General features: G+C 38.8%; 1 protein-coding gene across 1 annotated transcript in view; it reads left to right on the top strand.

Moving 5' to 3' along the window:
* LOC126260957 (BTB/POZ domain-containing protein KCTD3) overlaps positions 1-19534 on the top strand; it is a 264436-nt gene that overhangs the window by 137358 nt on the left and 107544 nt on the right. Inside the window, exon 7 of the mRNA XM_049958473.1 lies at positions 4126-4242. Coding sequence (XP_049814430.1) covers positions 4126-4242 — 117 coding nt within the window. The remainder of the gene's footprint in view (positions 1-4125; positions 4243-19534) is intronic.

Below are 19534 nucleotides of genomic sequence, written 5' to 3'. Positions count from 1 at the left end.
AGAACAATGGGTTCGAGCTGGCCTGACACGAGTTTTCATGTGCCATAAACAGCTGACGTCAATGCATAGTCGCAGAATGCGAATCTATTTCGTAATGTTTCCCTCAGCTGTAACCGGCAGTGACAGTGACCGATCCTTCAGACATGCATGCTTGTCTGAAGGACATTGTATTGTCAAGATACAGATACTGGGTTAACAAAGACATTGTAACCATTAATGATGATCCAAAATATATATCTTTATTTGTGGGTTTTATTTGCCAATACTTGTATGTACTACAAAGTTCGATTGTAGCACCCAGTACATGACTACCAGTATTTTATTATCTGATTCACAGCCTAATTCAGTGCTTTATTATCTGATACACTGTCTAAAATGTTATAAGTGTCATATGCCCACACTCCGGGCGGCACTGCAGAAAGGTTTGGAATTCAACTCAGGACATAGGTGCAAAGCCTGGTGATCAGGTATTGTATGCCACAATCTCCTCTCCCCTTGTGGGTCAGCCACTGGTGGGGGAAATTTATTTCGTCATCAGGACTTGAACTGCCTACCTCTGAGTCGAGTGGCATTACCCAAGTGTGTGCTTGTCAACCTCCACTTGGCAGTGGATACTCACATTAACTTTCCTAATCCTAATATTACCATATTTAATGTTTGAGCCATGACTGTTGATACTGGATCTGCTGATGCCTGTACTGAATGTCAATGTTCTGCTGCCACTAACTCCCAGCATTAACTTGATATTCACACTGTCTACATTGCTAAATGTGTAGTGCATTTTCAATGGTTTTGCAATGTTTTCTTTTGAGACTTTCTGTATTTTTATTCCCTGTGATGACTTAGGCACCAGAGAAACCTTTTAAAAAATGATAATCTTATTTTCTTACATATTATTAAATGCAAAAATCATTCAAAATCTGAAGATTACATAACAAACATTGGGGAGGTTCATGGCAAAACTTAGGGAGAGAAGAAAATTAACAAATGGATCAGAAAAGGAATTGGAACAAAAAACATTATGATTGCAGTTGAAACAAAATGGAGGTCGGCAGGACAGATAGGCAGCGTATTGGGTAGTGGATCGCTTAAGAGAATGCTTTGCTGGAATCAAAGTGGAAAGAACTGATCTAAATGACAACATAATGTAAAATAGGTGAATGATATTAGACAAAATGAAAAGTAGCATGGGTGTCTGGAGAGGTGATGACCATAATGCACAAAGAAGGCTAGAGCAGTGGATGACAAATGGCCGTTGTGATGATGGTGATACCAATAAGCTTCTCTTTTGTTAAATAATTTATATTTCTAAGAATAAAAAGTTATTTAAAATTTTGAAGATACCTCAAGTAATATCAGCTAAACACCGATCAACATATTCCTTCCTTCTAGTTTTAAATGCGGATGCTGATGCAACCCCTTTCAAGGTTGTGTTAGAAAGAGGCACACTGGTGGATGATTGTCAGTACTTCCCCCTGTCTTGTCAAGAAAGAAGAGATATGATAAGATCTGTGTTAAAAAGAAGAAGAAGAAGAAGAAGAAGAAGAAGAATTTCACTTGCAACATGAATGTGTCAGTGGAGACCTTGTGGTACAATCAGCCTGATACCTGACACCAATAAACATAGCTAACATACAAAAACTAAAAATCTGAGGACATTCAGCAAAATATTTTAGCCAACTATGTAAAAGAGCCTTAAAAAAATTGTAATATCTTTCTGTTTTTTAGAGTTTGAGGGAGTTCTGAATGTTAACAACACATTTCTAATTATGACTGAGCTTTAGAAATAGATAATTTACTGTATTGTCAAGTACTTAATGGCTATAATTAAAGTGCAGCTACATACAGAGCTCCAGTGTCGGCTGTAATTATTGTGTGACAGTGATACTTGGTCGATCTTCTAATGCGTTAGTGTGGAACTGATTTGCACTGGAAAAAGCTAGTTCCAATCTTGGTCACCAAGTGCAAATCTGGTGATGTGGATGCTAGACATACATATAGAAATATTTCCGTATGTAATGGATTAGAAATGTGTTGTGGGCAGAAAAGGTCAAACAAGTGAGAAAGGCATAATGTTGATCTTATTATTAATTGCCTCTTACACACCTTGTTCAATACAAACACTGGAATCGTCAATGAGATGCTGTACAGTGCCAGATTTGCACCTGGTGGCCAAAATTGGAAATAAGTTCTTTCCAATGTAAATAAATTCTGCAGTAACACATTAGCATACCTGTGAAGTTTCGCTGCTATACTATAATTAAAGCCGACGCTGGACCTCCGTGAGTAGCTGCATAGTAATTATAACCTCTCAGAACATAGTAAATATGGAGGTTTCAAAAACACGAGCTTTCATGTGTAGACAGAGATAGAAAAGACACAATGTCTTGCAATTGAAATTTGGCAAAATTTTAACAGGAATAAAGAGTAAAAGTCATTGAAATCATTCAAATAATTGATATGCCACTCTTCAGAAATAACTTGAAAAAATGGTGATTTGTCGCACAGCGTTGCATAAGGAAACCACTAAAAGATCTGTGTTCCTAGCTAATAGTGGTGTCACTTGATCTCCAGGATTTCAAGTGGAGACAGTTAAATGATTATCAATGTTTTTTCTGGAAAAAATATTTGTAATTGTTTCAGCTTTTCAACCACTTATGGCTGCAATCTGAGAACAGCTAAAGGCACAGTAGTTGATCAATACCAGTAAGAGTGTCCATCAACATATATAAAAATGGGACTTCGATGTCATATCAGATGGATCCTTTTGTCTCTGCTGCCATCATCTGCTTCAGATCCGTGCACATCATTTATTGGTGGTCTCATGAGCCCAGTGAATTTGTTTCCCTGTGATACACACATAATAGATTAGCCACATACGAGATGGAAGACTTAGTACTCCCTTCTGGATTTTTGTACATCTCACAGCTGTTTTAGTGAGATCTGGTTGTGGAACATATTTCAGTAAAATATATTGCTGCTAATGGCCACTATGCAGGGTATTCCCATTTTAAAATTCAGGAGGAAAACTTGAACCATTATAAAAAAGAGAGAATTTTCTAGAGTTATAAATTTTATTACAGAATTTTACAAAAATGGAACATGATCAGTAGGAGCTAATGAATGAAGCTGGATGGGAATGCTATAAACATGTTGAATGAAATAGGTTTGATGGTTGAAGAAAATTTTTACAAAATTTGTGGAAGTAGAGACATAAACATTGATATTTTGCAGGATGAGCTAATGCAGAAATAGGAAAGACCCCTTTAAAAATATAGAAATATCTAGCTAGAGATAGAGATTGAAGCACATATTAGCAAAAGTTTGTGCAGGTGAAATAAAAAGAAATGTAAGGCTCTATCATAGTGTAGCCTGAAGGAGGGCATAAAATAATATATGTGTTATATAGAATAGCTGAGTCTGTTGTAGTATATTTTGTCGCTTGTGATGTAGATGGTATTATATCATTAAAAATACAGAGTTCAGATTTACTATGAAGAAAGCATTACTTAAGAATAAGGTCTTTTGGCCGAAATCTCATTTTTTAGCAGTCTTTTTGTTGTGCCTGTCTGCGACCCAACATCTCCAGTATAGTTTAGATTATGTACACAACATCTGTAACTGGAAAATTAATCAATTGTTCAAGACGAACAAACCTTCAAACGGGTAGAGGTGGGCAAGGAGAAAGGGAAGTGGTTGTTACAAACTGAATTAATAATTAATTTTTTCAAACTGTTCTAAACTACCTGTGCTTGCTTGGTCTACATTTAACAAAGAAAAATTAGCAGTTTGTGTAGCTCAACAGTGTCAGGATCATTTGGCTCTCAGTTCAAATCCCAAGTTCAGCCACAAATAATCTCAAGTTCTGTGTTGCTGTATTAAAAAATTAGGTCCCAAGTAATTAGATACAATCAAATGTTAGATCACTTGAGATTCCATTTCAAATAACTGGAAGCTGATTAGACATGTAACTGATGTCACATTTCAAATAAAGTATTCATTGATGATGTAGTGTGGGGCAATAAACGGTGTGAAACATTAGTGTGTGGCATTCAGTTTCATCATTTTTTTATATATATTTTTTTATTTTCATGCCTAAGTTATTAATGTGAACATGTTTTACAGATATGCAGAAATTTCCATTGCGAATGAAGGATAATGATTTACTAGTAACAGAGCTGTATCATGATCCATCAAATGATCCGATTACAGCTATATCTGTTTACCTCACCCCAAAAACAAGTAAGTACAATATTTCTCTATTATATTGAATAAACGTGTATATAAAATTTGTTCAAGTAAAATTTGTTATGGCAGTGTCAGTTCATGCTTGTTTCCTTCCTTCCTTTCTTCGTTTCTTTCCATTCCATCACCCCAGTTTTCTCAACTCTTCCCTAAGAAGAATAAGAAAAAGAGAAATAGAAGATTTTGCACTTGGTATACTGCGTTAGTATTCTGTTATCATTATAAGTTTTGCATTGTGTTATGTGTTCACATACAACTTTTGCTAAACAGTACAAAGCAACCATTAAGATGACTTCCATTCAAACTCTAAAAGTAAGAGTATTACAAATACTATACTAACTATGATAAATAAAAAAACTCCACATTTATGGATTGCAAGAACTGTAGATATTGATATACAAGGTTTGTTCAAAAAATTCCGGAACATTGTCCACAGAATTTTTGTATGCTTACCTTTTGGTTATTATACATGGTCTCCTTCGAAATACTCTGCTCCACAATTGATACACTGCTCCCAAGGCCCTTTCCACTTCTGGAAGGAGTCTTGATATGCTGCTTGCTGGATCATGTGAAGGGCCATCTGAGAATTTTCTTTTACCTCACCTATCATTGCAAATCTTTGTTCTTTCAACGGGGTTTTCAACTTTGGAAATAAAGAAAAGTTCACAGGGCCAGGTCTAGATAGGACAGGACGAGACAGCACAATGATTTCATTTTTGTGCAACAGTCAGGCAACAACAGGGATGAATGTGCGTGTGCGTTATCATGATGCAAGAGCCATGAATTGTCTCGCCACATTTCAGGCCATTTCCTTCTCACATTTTCTCACAGGCATCACAGTACTTCCCAATCGAATAACGGTTTGTCCGTGTGGCATGGATTCATGATGAACTAATCCTTCAAAGTTAAAGAAAACTGTCAGCATGACTTCGACATTTGACCTGACCTGATGAGCTTGTTTTGATCTCGGATAACATTTCCCAACCCATTGTGAAGATTGAACCTTGGTCTCAACATTGTAACTGTAGACCAACATCTCATCACCAGTTGTTGTTGTTGTTGTCGTTGTGGTCTTCAGTCCTGAGACTGGTTTGATGCAGCTCTCCATGCTACTCTCTCCTGTGCAAGCTGCTTCATCTCCCAGTACGTACTACAGCCTACATCCTTCTGAATCTGCTTAGTGTATTCATCTCTTGGTCTCCCTCTACAATTTTTACCCTCCACGTTGCCCTCCAATACTAAATTGGTGATCTGTTGATGCCTCAGAACATGTCCTACCAACTGATCCCTTCTTCTAGTCAAGTTGTACCACAAACTCCTCTTCTCCCCAATTCTATTCAGTACCTCCTCATTAGTTATGTGATCTACCCATCCATTCTTCAGCATTTTTCTGTAGCACCACATTTCGAAAGCTTCTATTCTCTTCTTGTCTAAACTATTTATTGTCCATTTCACTTCCATACATGGCTACACTCCATACAAATACTTTCAGAAACGACTTCCTGACACTTAAATCTATATTCGATGTTAACAAATTTCTCTTCTTCAGAAACGCTTTCCTTGCCATTGCCAGTCTACATTTTATACCCTCTCTACTTCGACCATCATCAGTTATTTTGCTCCCCAAATAGCAAAACTCCTTTACTACTTTAAGTGTCTCATTTCCTAATCTAATTCCTTCAGCATCACCCGAGTTAACTCGACTACATTCCATTATCCTCGTTTTGCTTTCCTTTAAGGCAAATCTCATTTTCATTCACGCTATCCAAATGCTCTGCACAGATTGTGAGGCGAAGGTCTTTCTGGTCTTGACTCATGAGCCATGGGATGAACTTGGCAGCAACATGATGCATTCCAAGATGCTGTGTCAGGATTTCATGACATGATCCAACTGAAATGTTGCTCTCTTCTGCAATCTCTTGGACAGTCAGTCTTTGATTGCCGTGCACAATTTTGTTGCCGTTCCTGGAATGAGCATTGTCGATAGACGTCGAAGAACGTCCTGAATGAGGGTCATCTTTAACTTGTGTCCGGCCATTTTTAAACCGTGTGAAATATTCGTAACACTGAGCACGGCTTAAGCACTCATTTCCATAGGCTTCCTGCATCATTTGGTGTGTCTCTGTAAAGGTTTCCTTGACTTTCACACAAAATTTAATGCAGAGGCAATGCTCCTCTAACTCTGCCGTCTCAAAATCTAGAACTTCCGGAAGTTACACATTAAATACAGGCAAGAGCAGGGACGCCAATCAATTTCACTCCATCACACCTGTGGTGCGAAATTACGAGTGTTCCAGAATTTTTTGCACAGACCTCGTAAGCTTACAGTTGTGAAAACTCTTAGGCATGTACACTTTATCAGTTTTAACTGGAATTATCTGTGACAGTTAGTTAACATTTTGTGGACAGCAACTGTACAAGTAAGGTGGCGGCGATACTGTCGCGCCTACCTAAGACTGTACATTTCCACTTTTCTGTCATCTGTCTCTGACACTGTATTGGTATGATTGCTCCCATTTGTAAATGAATGTTGCTCCCATCTTTTGCAAACATAAGGAACTACACCCATTTTCATAAGGCTATATATATGTTCAATCTGTGGGAACTAAATTCTATACTCGCACTTGTGTTTTCTTGTTTGGTGAGAATGACACATTTGTAAGGTTTGAATGGTGAGGATATTAGTGAAACCCGACTAAATGAAGACTCAGCTGCAGAATCTGAATAGTGATTTCGAAGACCGCAAAGATTGCGAGGTATTACCAAGAGAAAGTGAATATTCATAAAGTGATGTTGAAAGTATGCATGAACCGGGTCCTTCACAGGTGAAAAAAGAAGTGAAAGCTCAGAAATAGTGTGCTCAGATGGCTGACAGGAGATGTGTTTGTACTTCAGAATTGTGCTTTAAGTAGTGATAATTCGATAGTGAAACCACATTGGAGACTAAGTGAGGAGCCTAGTGAAAGCACTGACAGAAAAAAAGAAAAAAAAAAATCACAATACCAAGAGAGAATTATGCAACATAACGAAAGTTGGTAGGTGTGTTTCTACGTGTGAAATATGATGTCTCTTTAGATTTTGCACCAGTCGCATAAGAAAGGCATGAGTAGCACCACTATGAGGATGTGTATCAGGTTTGTTTTAAATACCACTGTAAAGGTCATGAGCATTGGTTGCATTTAAGATTGGATGTGGTGACCTTTGAGATGGACGTGGTGAGTTGATGTTAGTCACCTTTAAGGTGACAAAGATGCCATTATCAGCACCTCACTTAGTTTGAATGAGATTGTGTAATAGGACTATGAGAAACTGGAGGCTCTTTATGTGATATTTGACTCTGGCCCATGCTACTGCATCTGCAACAGCAATTTGAGCAGCAGTTGGCATCAAAGTGTCACAACAAACTGTTACAAATTCGTTACTTCCGAGCCAGACTCTCAGTAACATGCATTCCACTGACTCCAAACCACTGCCATTTGTAACTTCAGTGGTGTTAAGCGAGATCTCATTAGAGGCCAGGTTGAAGGACTGCTGTGTTTGTTTTCTGATGAAAGCTGGCTCTGCCTCAGTGCCAGTGATGGTTGTGTATTGGTTAGGAGGAGACCAGGAGAGCATCTGCAACAAACATGTTTGCAGCCTAGACACACAGGACCTACATCTGGAGTTATGGTCTAGGGTGCGATTTCATATGACTTGAAGAGCACTCTCATGGTCATCCCATTACACCCTGACTACAAATTTGTGCGTCAGTCTCATGATTTGACCTGCCGTTCATGAACAGCATTCCAGAGGATGTTTTCCAACAGGGTAACACTCATTCACATACCACTGTTGTAACCCAACAAGCTGTACAGTGTTGCCATGTTACCTTGGCCTATTCAATAACTAGATCTGTCTCCAGTCGAGCACGTATGGGACAACTCCAGTGTCATCCACAACCAACATTAACCATCCCTGTATTGACCGACCAAGTGCAACAGGCATGCAACTCCATCCCATAAACTAACATCCGGCACCAGTACAACACAATACATGCATGTTTGCATTCAACATTGTCAAGATACACTTATTATTAATGTACCACCAGTTCACGTATGCAGTGGTTTATCTCATGCTTACATTAACCTGTGATCTTGCAATGTTAAACATTTAGATATGTTGCCTAACGTTTTCCCGAAATTTCATTACTCTACATTAATTATTTTTTGGTGTTGCAATTTTTTTTCCATCATTATATTTGACAGGAAATTGATGGGATACATTGCCAGTGAAACTAACAGCTTTTATAATGTATTGAATGAATGATGTCACGGAGCTTTTAGGGGAATACAATGGACAGATGCAAGCACAGACAAACTGCATCAGCTTTTAGCAGTCTGCATGCCGATGACTGACATAAAAAAGGCTGAAATATCTTTCTTCTTGAAAGTAATGACTAGGGACAGATTTATGACAGTTCTTTGAATATTTCATTTTAGTGATGCATACGTTTTATGAGATGCTGAGAGGCCAAATAGGCTTTATAAAATGAAGTATATTGTGAATTTTTTAACTGTGAAATTCAAGTCAATTCTAAATCCATTCAGAGGTTTGTGCATTGTCGAGTCTCTAATGCTGTGGAAAGGCAGACTTGTTTTCAAACAGTATGTACCAAGAAAGGGCATAGATTTGGAATAAAGCTATTTATACTGTGCAGTTAAAATCTACTCATCAAGTGGCGGCAGGAGCAAATGCATACAGAAGTTAAGGAATGACATGGGTGCCTGTTTCACCACACGTGCCACCTGGATTCTTCCCTCTGACACCAATTTCTCAGAACATCACAGGTAGGAGCTGGTGTTACATGTCCTTGGTTCTTGCCATTCACCTGGCCGTAATTTGTGTTAATTTCTTCAGATTCAGCATTTCTTGTCAGTAACTATTCCTTTCTTGACTCCCTTTTAGTTTTCTGTATCTTTTATTTTCTAATCTATCTCTTTTTCCCTGCCGCCAACCTCTAGCATGTAGAACATACTTAGCTTTCCACTCTTACTAACTCTTGCTTGATATTTGATCAGTAATCTCTGTCTTACTTATTACCCTAACTTCCACCTTTGAGCTCTTAGGTTTTCAAGTCTCATCCAGTGATGTCCCCAGCAATCAGAGTTTCCTTCTCATCCTGTCTTTTAAGTCTCCCCTGACCTGGGATGTGGGTGACTTTTCCATAATTCTCCCAGTTTCGTATATCTCGCTAGTCCTTTTCCTTCATTCTTGGTCCTTTCCCTTAAATCCTTCTGCTGAAAGAAAGAAAGAGCCACTGCCTCTGAAAGCTTGCACATTTCCTTAACTCCTGTATGTGTTTACTCTTGACACCACTTGGTGAGTAGATTTTTATCTATCCAATTATATTATATTTACATCTTTGATGTTGAAACTAGAATGTACACAGGAAGAGGAACAGAAATTGAAGATACTTGTGGCCTTGTTGTTTCTGGTGCTGTTGTAACTGCTCCATTGAAACCTTAACTTAATGAAGGTCACAGTCTTTTTTTGTGATAATTGATAACAGGCCCTAAAGTGTTTTCCTTTCCACACAAGAATGGAATTAGTGCCTGTGGGACAGTTAAGCGAAAAAGGCAAGATGCCAACTGATTTATCTTCAAAACTATAGAAAGGACAAATTACATTATGCTGTTCTGATTGTATGTTAGCAGCAAAGTTTATGGACAAGGGAGAAGTGCACATGCTTTGAGCAGTTTGCACAGAGACAATTGTTGAAACAGAGAAAGACAACAGAGAAACAGGCGAGAAAATCAGAGAAACACAGCACTGCCAGGAGATAAAACTCACATGCAGGTCAGCTCTATTGAATATGCGGGAAAGTCAACATTCAGGTGGTACAAAAAATTTTTCTTTCACCTCTTGCACTTGTCTGTGCTGAATGTGCGTGTTCTTTACCAAATGGACACTGGTGAAAAACCACAGCTACTAGACATACACTTGGAGCTCATGAGACAATTTCTTGAAAAGTACAGCATTCACAGAAAGTCCGCAAAGGGAGGAAGACCAACATTGCACGAGACACTGCTGCGTCTCACACAGTGACACTTTGAGTGCATCACAAGGGTCCAGGACCCAAAGAAAGTGCCAAGTATGCAGTCATATGACACAAAAAAAGAAAAGACACTATTTTTGTGTGTGTAAAGCGCAATATCTATTTATGTGTAAATCAGTGTTTTTAAGAGTACCACACCCTGAAAAAATTTTAAAGTAATTTTACACTTCCATGTAATACTTATCAAGTAATTATATTGTAATAGGATAGACCAAAAGCTACTCACCAAGTGGCGGCAGAACACACACACAAAAGGAGGAGGTTATAATTAGGCAAGCTTTTGGAGCCAGTGGCTCCTTCAGGCAGAAGGGTTGAAGGGTTAGGAAGAGGGGTGAAGGAAGAGGACTGGAGAGGTCGAGGAAAAGGGTAGATTCTGGAAAAGTCACCCAGAACCTTGGGTCAGAGGAGACTTGCCGGACAGGATGAGATTCCTTCTCATCCTGTCCGGCAATTGTTCCTTCACCCCTCTTCCTTCTCCTTCAACCATTCTGCCTGAAGAAGGGACCACTGGCTCCGAAAGCTTGCCTAATTATAATCTTCTTTTATGTGTGTGTTCTGCAGCCACTTGGTGAGTAGATTTTTTATCTATCCAATTACATTATATTGTCAGAAATTGATTGTTTTCATTGCTATCAAGTAATTAAATATAATACAATGAATTGATGAGCAAATTGCAAGCCAATGGCTTGTTTTATTTCAAAAACCTGTGTAAATCAACAATCTCAAAATAACTCAGTTGAGAAGAGGAGCTGAGTGCATAAAAACTTAGTCTTCAAAAGGTTAAAGAACAGAGGAAATTATGTAGGGAACCAACAGAGTGAACAGTAGGATGCATATAAGAAATACATAAAATAAAAGTGCACTGCAAAATCAAAATTGCAGTTCTCATAAAGTCACTGAGTGCACTGGTGCTGGTTTCAAAGGGTGACAACTGTGAACAAAAGTATTCCACTATCCACACATTTTCTCCTCTGTTTTTGGGGATATTAATGAAGAGAGCATATGTAGCAAACCTCATCCACAATGATGGTGCTGCTAAAAGCAGGAACAAGATTCTAGCTCTTTTTCCTTTTTGTCATCAGAAGTGTATCTCTAGATCTGGAGATTTCTTCTCTTATCTTATTGGGATGCAGTTCTGCTGTGCATTTAAAATTTTGTCTGCTGCCTGAAGCAGATGGGCACAGTATCCACATGAGTTATGTGATACCAATTATTGCTCTAGAACTAAACAAAAAGATTCTGAAGCTGCACCTGGAGTACATAATTGTGCAGAAGTGAATAAAACATGGGAAAACCAAGAGGGCTGGGGGAGAGAGAAAGAAAACACATCTATATTATCAGATGACCAACCTAGTGCAGGGAAATCTAGTCCCAGTTGTAGATAGCCTATGTAACCATAATCTACTCATTAAGAGGTATAACCTAATGCTAAAGGTTTCTAAAACAAATATTAGAGTTAGAAACTGTGTATATGTCTCGAGCCAGTGTAATTCACTGCGCACAAATAATGAAATTACACTCATGCTCATAAAGTAAGCATAATGCTGCTACATGGTGAAACAACGCTCTGGTGGGCGGTTTTTGGGTCTAAATCACCTCGGGGTATGACTGTGCAGTGCATTTGACGTGTGGTCGTCGCACGGTGGCGCTGGCAGCAGTCCACATATGCAGAGGTGTGTTGGTGCATGTAAGAGTATGGTGCAGCGAGTAAGTGTGCAGACGTTTTCAGACATGCTGCTGGTGACTGTGTGTTGAAAATGGCTCAAAGAACACATATTGATGACGTTTGAGGGGTAGAATACTAGGACGACTGGAGGCTGGTCAAACAAAGCAGGTCATAGCACGGGCTCTCCATGTGCCACAAAGTGTGATTTCAAGATTATAGCAATGATTCCAGCAGACAGGAAACGAGTCCAGGCACTACAGTACGGGACGTCCACAGTGTACAACACCACAAGAAGACCGATGTCTCACTGTCAGTGCACGCAGATGGCCATGGAGCACTGCAGGTAGCCTTGCTCGGGACCTTACCACAGCCACTCAGATGACTAAACAGACATGGTTTATTTGCCCAGAGACCTGCAAGGTGCATTCCACTGACCCCTGGTCACAGGAGAGTCCATAAAGCCTGGTGTCAAGGACACAGTACATGGTCATTGGAACAGTGGTCCCAGGTTATGTTCACTGATGAGCCCAGGTATAGTCTGAACAGTGATTCTTACCAGGTTTTCATCTGGCATGAACCAGGAACCAGATGCCAACCCCTTAATGTCATTGAAAGGGCCCTGTATGGAGGTCGTGGTTTGATGGTGTGTGGTGGGATTATGATTGGTGCACGTACACCCGTGCATGTCTTTGACAGAGGAACTGTAACAGGTCAGGTGTATCGGGACGTCATTTTGCACCAGTATGTCCGCCTTTTCTGGAGTGCAGTGGGTCCCACCTTCCTCCTGATGGATGATAATGCACAGCCCCACCAAGCTGCCATCGTGGAGGAGTACCTTGAAACAGAAGATATCACGCGAATGGAGTGGCCTGCCTGTTCTCCAGATCTAAATCCCATCGAGCATGTCTGGGATGCTCTCGGTCGACATATCGCTGCACATCTTCAAACCCCTAGGACACTTCAGGAGCTCTGACGGGCACTGGTGCAAGAAAGGGAGGCTATACCCCAGCAGCTGCTCGACCACCTAATCCAGAGTATGCCAACCCATCGTGCGGCCTGTGTATGTGTGCATGGTGATCATATCCCATATTGATGTCGGGGTACATGCGCAGGAAACAGTGGCGTTTTGTAGAACATGTGTTTTGGGGTGATTTTCTCAACTTATCACCAATACCGTGGACTTACAGATCTGTGTCTTGTGTATTCCCTATGTGCCTATGCTGTTAGCGCCAGTTTTGTGTAGTGCCATGTTGTGTGGCACCATATTCTGCAATTATCCATAATTTATGAGAATGAGTGTATATTCATACACTATTTGAGAATGATAGCAGTTAGGACTTGCAACAAACTTTGTACATATTTTCAAACCTTTATGAAACTTTTTCTCGCTGATACCACCACCTCCTCCACCACCCCACCTAATCTTAGAAGGAGGTGGGGGGGGGGGGGGGGGGCGGCCGCGGTGGTCTCGCGGTTCTAGGCGCGCAGTCCGGAACCGTGGGACTGCTACAGTCGCAGGTTCGAATCCTGCCTCGGGCATGGATGTGTGTGATGTCCTTAGGTTAGTTAGGTTTACGTAGTTCTAAGTTCTAGGGGACTGATAACCACAGCAGTTGAGTCCCATAGTGCTCAGAGCCATTTGAACCATTTGGGGGGGGAGATGACATGAGAAAAGTTTGTTGCTTACTATAATTTGCCTGTTTGATGGTCTTTTTCTCCCTGATACTCCTCCACCCAAAAAACTGTGGCATGTGGCATGATGTTTTGATTTATTACTTATTTACTACTAACTCTATTCACATTTTGCAGACATTACACAAATATACCACTGACTGTACCTTCAAAATTATATCATTGTATAGCACAATTCAGAAGACATAATGTCATAAACATTGAGATGCATGAAAGACTTGCAATTGCTTAAATTGGAGTGCAAATTTTTCAGACTATAATCATCCAATGTTCGATAACGAGAGCACGTATTGACTCTCAACATAATGTCAAATGTTTTACACATCTGTAAAGTAACCAGAAGTTTCAGCTGTTTTATATGTGGGAGTTCGACTCTCTACAGAATTGAAGGTTTACTGTTGTAATTCTATTGGAGACCACTAAAGATTAGATTTACAAGAAAGTACAGGAGTAAGAGGCATGAGAAAGGATAGACAAGGGAACAAATACAGGGAGAAAACCGTTCCTGAAAGGGAGACAGGTTAGTGGAACATGTGCTAATGGGCCCAGGGGAGGGAAGGGGGAAAAAAGTTGGGGCAGATAAAATATAGAAGATTATCTGTAATGGAAATTCTTAACAGATAAAAACTGTGTGCAGGACCAGATCTTGAACCTGGACTTTCACATATTGTGGACAACGCTGTTATCAACTGAGATTTCCCTCACAGCTATATGAGTACCTCTCCTGCTTTCCAAATTTCACAGAAGTTCTGCTGCACAACTTGTGGGAGCAGCACTCCTGTAAGAAAAAGTTGCATAACAACGGAATAGAGGATTGTTTTCAGAATGAATCTTATACCCTTCAGCAGAGTGTGTACTGTTATGACTCTTCCTGGCAGATTAAAGCTGTTAGTTGAATGGAGATTTTAACCCAGAAAGAATCCCCTAGCCTGTGGCTAAGCCATTTCTCTGCTATATTCTTTTTTTCCAGGAGAGCTAGTCCCACACAATATGCAAGAAAACTTCTGTGGAGTCGGAACAGCAGGACAGCTGTACTGGCGGAAGTAAAATTTTGAAGGCAAGTCATAAGTCATGTCTGGATAGATCAGTTGGTAAGAACACTGTCAGAAAGAGGCAAGGTTCTTTTAATGCACCAGTAAATTTCATAATGCTTTGCTCTGTAGCAAAAGATTCAATCTGGAAGATATCCGAGATGGTTGAGTATAGTAATATCATGGTGGTGATTCTTCTGGAATGCTTGGAAAACCTGGAATTCTCAGGGAATTGCATTTTACCTGGAAAAATCAGGAAATCTTAGCAGATTTCTGTAATTCTAAAATCTCAGGCAATTCTATGTTTTTAACCTAACTTTGGAATTTAGTTTTATTGAGTTTTATAAATCTTAAATTTCAAAACAAGTAATATTTAAAAGTGTTTTAATTATATGAAATTACATATGCTTAAGAGAAAAGCTGTGAGATGCTCATCTCCCCTTAACATTATCTTATCAGGTTACTACTTATGACACCATAGTGCTCCCCATACATGGAATTCTCAGGGATTTTTTTTTCCACCCTGAGTATGCATAGATGAAAAGATTATCACTTGGTAAGAAGGTACAGAGGACAGCAGCAAACTGGTTGAAGGATATTGGCTGTTTAAATGGAGAGGGGTGTCTGTACTGTTTATTAACCTATATTAGTATATTGCGTGACGACAGATTTGTACATTTTCAGTCATTAATCTTTATTTTATATCCTGACTCAATTTACAATTTGAATATCTCTCTCTCTCTCTCTCTCTCTCTCTCTCTCTCTGTGTGTGTGTGTGTGTGTGTGTGTGTGTGTGTGTGTGTGTAAGTCACGTGGTTTTTAAAGATGAGTTCAGGCCAACATCCATAACTGTTTGAATCGTGTTTACCACACTTGTATTGTTAAGCTCCTGAATAATCCATCAGTACAATTGTTGGCCACTTGAAATCATATAATAATAATAATAATAATAATAATAGTAATAATATACAATGATGTTCATTGCTACTTAAAATACATGTGATGGGCAATGGCTGGGGCACAAATAATACAACCAAATGTATTGCATGGTTTTTGGTGACAAATACTGATAAAATTCTCTCGAGCTTCCAGCCGTATCAAGTGGTTTAAAAACAGCTCAGGGATTTTAAACTGCTTGACAGGGCTGGAAGTCCGGTAGAATTTTATAAACCAAATATATTGTTTAAAACTTCATTGTACATTAAAAGGGAATTGAGCTGGTACTCAATAACATGAATCTTTAAATTTCATGGATAGTGCTTTATTACCTGCTACATTTCAGTGAACTTTTGCTGTAGAAAGTAGATGTCCATTTTCAGGGTAATTATTTTTTACTGAACTACAACTAAGTATCTCTGCTTGCAGTGTTTGTTGAACTTTCACCTTGTTTCAGATATTTTAGAAATGATGCACTAACTTGTTACTCTTGTTTGTGGGCATTGCATAGAGTGTACAGTATTTCGAAGGCACACTGGAAAGTTGTTTTCAGGCAGTGGAGAGCAAAAATACAACTTTAAAATAGTCATGTGGGTCAATGGGTGTCAGCTTCGTCCCCTGATAACTAAGTATCTCATTTAGAAGATTACAGACATAGGCTGAACTGCAAACTGTTGAATTTTGAGGCACTATGTAATTGCCTTATTGTTCCTCTTGTAGTGTTCCTCTAGTCGAGTCATCAGGAGATACTTGCTGGAAAGTTTGGAGAAAATTGTTTTTATTTTATCACTGTAGGTTTTTTTGTGATGCTTGCCACAAAAAACGTGATGGAACACTGAAAAACCACAAGTGAAAGTGAAAAAAAATCACATTTTTGTCAGTTTTTGGCACCTATCTCCAAAAGTAGGCACTTATTTTTGAAATCCGCCCAATATAAAGATAAAAAAGGTTAAATTTCGTAAAATTTACTTCACTATGATTTTTTGTCGGACAAATAGTGTGGGCATTAATGTGAAGTGAAAATTCAAGTCTTTGTCAAGAACAATCACCCATAAATGCAAAACTGATGCGTGTTCATGACAGAATCCAATTTAATATTAGGAAATACGTTGAGTGTACACTGCACCTAATATGTATAGTCTGCTAGGTGTCTGCTGTCTGCTATTTTCAGATTTTTTAAAAAATCACTTAAAATAATATTTTATGTAAAAATGTGTATGGGTGGGTGTTTTTTGTGGAGAGCTAATACCTTTATTAATACCAAACTTACAGCATTTACTCTCTCAAAACGTCAAATGGACAGCTCCAAAAATTCCAACACCTCATGTTGATAGTATCTGTTTTTGTTGGGAAATATAGTAATGAAGAGCCATTACACTTCGTGGAATGATACATACTATGCCACTCACTGCATGAAAAGTATTGATTCCATCAATGGGCTGAACATTAAAATATGCACTGTCAAACACCAATTGAGAAAAAGTGGATAACCATGATTTTTAGCACTTGTAAAAGTACTGCTTCTGTGTAAGATGAACAAAATTTTAAGTATGATAACACTTCAGTTAGTCTCCATGAGCCATGCTTTTTGTACAGAAATGCTGCCAAATCAATCTGGACTGATGAAAGAGATCATGTTGACTCACAGCTGCTATTATATTATGTGCAAGTGCTGTAGATTTATTTTTACTTATTATCATGGTCTTCAAGTTTTTTTTTTTTTTTTTTTACGCAGTATCACTGTGTCTGTGAATAAACAAAGAGTTTCAGGAATGACTACCTCACTTTCTTATGTGAAGTGATCATGTTGTTTCATATACCCAGCACTGTGTCTCTTCAACAATTTATAGCAGTTGCTGTCTCAATAATGCACCATGTTTCTTCTTGTTGAGACAGCAACATCCTTTTATATTAGCTATCAGGTAAAAATCATGTTACATTGAATATTACAACATGCTGTTTGTTGTTTGCAGTAAATGTTATAATTATATCACTTATAATTATATCACTTCCATATTTCTTGAGAAAATGAAATTTTATTGTATTGTCAGGATGAGAATCATCTTTGATCTGGTCCATTAACTCATCCAGCGAAAAACTCATCCATTTGGCCCATTATTCTTCATTGTTTTCGAGAAGAGAATAAACATCTTGCTTTGCTATTTCAATCTCAACTAGTAAATTGAATGTGTGATTTTTCTCAGATTGTTTGGATGATAGTAAAGTTTTGTCATTATTATGGATATTGAGCATCACCGGTCATGGCCAACAAGTCACTAACTTTAAAATATGTTATGTTATGGCTTGTCCAAAGTTGTCACCATTTTCTTCAATGTGTTTTGGAACAATTTGTTCATCCTTTGTAACTCTAACCCAACATTTTGATCAATGTTGTTCTTGTTTTGTTCCTCTGTAAATTCAGGTAGTATAGAATGTCCACACCAAAGGCTTTGAGTTTTGAAACGGAAAGGTACATCACAAGAATCTATTGTTGATTGTGGTCAACCTGCTCAGCCCTTTTGAGAAGGGCAACAAAAAAACATTTTAGATGAATATGTTTATTGTTCTTCCTCTTCTTGCTTGACTCTTTCTCCATTCCCACTTCCCCACTGTGTTCACTATTTTTATTCCATTGTGCAGCACTTCACAACAAATAAAACACACTTTCACAGACATAATGAAATCATTACAGATTATAAGGCCTCTTGAACAAAACCAAACTGCACCCGTTGATGGCCAAGCAGGTGGCAAGGCAGGGAGATGGGAAATCCCCAACATTTAAGAATGAATGACGCAGTGAAATGGGTGAAGTCTTCCCCAGGATGATGGAAGATGAAAGTCTTGCATTCTTTGACTGCTTGCTGTGCCTGAACTACTTATCTGGCAAAAAAGTCATAGGTTTCTGTAAATTTAAGGCACCCTATTTTTGTACCACACTGTTTACATGATAACAACTTACGTTTTGAAGTATAAACCAAAAACTGACAAGAATGTTGGTTTTTCTTTTTCCTTGCCTTTTCTTTTTAATATTCTGCCACTTTTTTATGGCAAACCTCAAATTCCCCTTCTGTATGCCAATAATGTAGAGGAATAAAATAAAAATAAATAAATAAATACTCTCCATAAACTTTCTGGCAGTGTTGACTTAGAGTACCAGACGAGTAGACTATTTGTAGTCAGTATGACTTCAACAAAGCCAATACTAGATCCCATAAGTTTGTGAGATGGTATCTGATGTTCCGATTGTTTAAATTAGCAGCTGCATGAATGATCTGATAACTCTGTCCCAAAGAGAGATGCTTGATGAGAATCTTTCTGTTTTTGAGGTCTATTCTTTATTCAGAAAATGATAGCAGCCAATGGTTTTCTTGCAGAATGAATTCTCACTCTGCAGATAGCAGATTAAACTTTATGCTGGACAGTGACGCAAACCTGGGATCTCGCCATTTCATAGACAAGTGCTCTACCGAATGAGCTATCGAAGCCCATGAAACGCATAGCTCCCAAATTTAAGCCTCAGTTCGCACACAGTTTTATCTGCCAGGAGGCTTCAGATCAATGAACACAATGCTGCAGAGTGAAAATTCATTCTGGAAACAATATCTCAGTGTGGCTAGCCATTTCCCCAGAATATCCTTTCATCCAAGAGTGTTAGTCCTGCAAGGTATGCAGGAGAACTTCTCTGAAGCTTGGAAGGTAGGAAATGAGGTATTGGCAAAGGTTAAGCTGTGTGAGCAGGTCATGATTCATGGTTGGATAGCTCAGTCGCTTGAGCACTTTCCTGAGAAAGGCTGAGAAAGGCAACGGCCTCAGTTTCAAGTCCTGGTCTGGTACACATTTTTAATGTACCAAGAAGTTTCACCAATTTTC

Source organism: Schistocerca nitens, chromosome 5, assembly GCF_023898315.1.
Source record: "Schistocerca nitens isolate TAMUIC-IGC-003100 chromosome 5, iqSchNite1.1, whole genome shotgun sequence".
Lineage (NCBI taxonomy): Eukaryota > Metazoa > Arthropoda > Insecta > Orthoptera > Acrididae > Schistocerca > Schistocerca nitens.
This window is presented reverse-complemented; position numbering and strand designations above follow the sequence as displayed.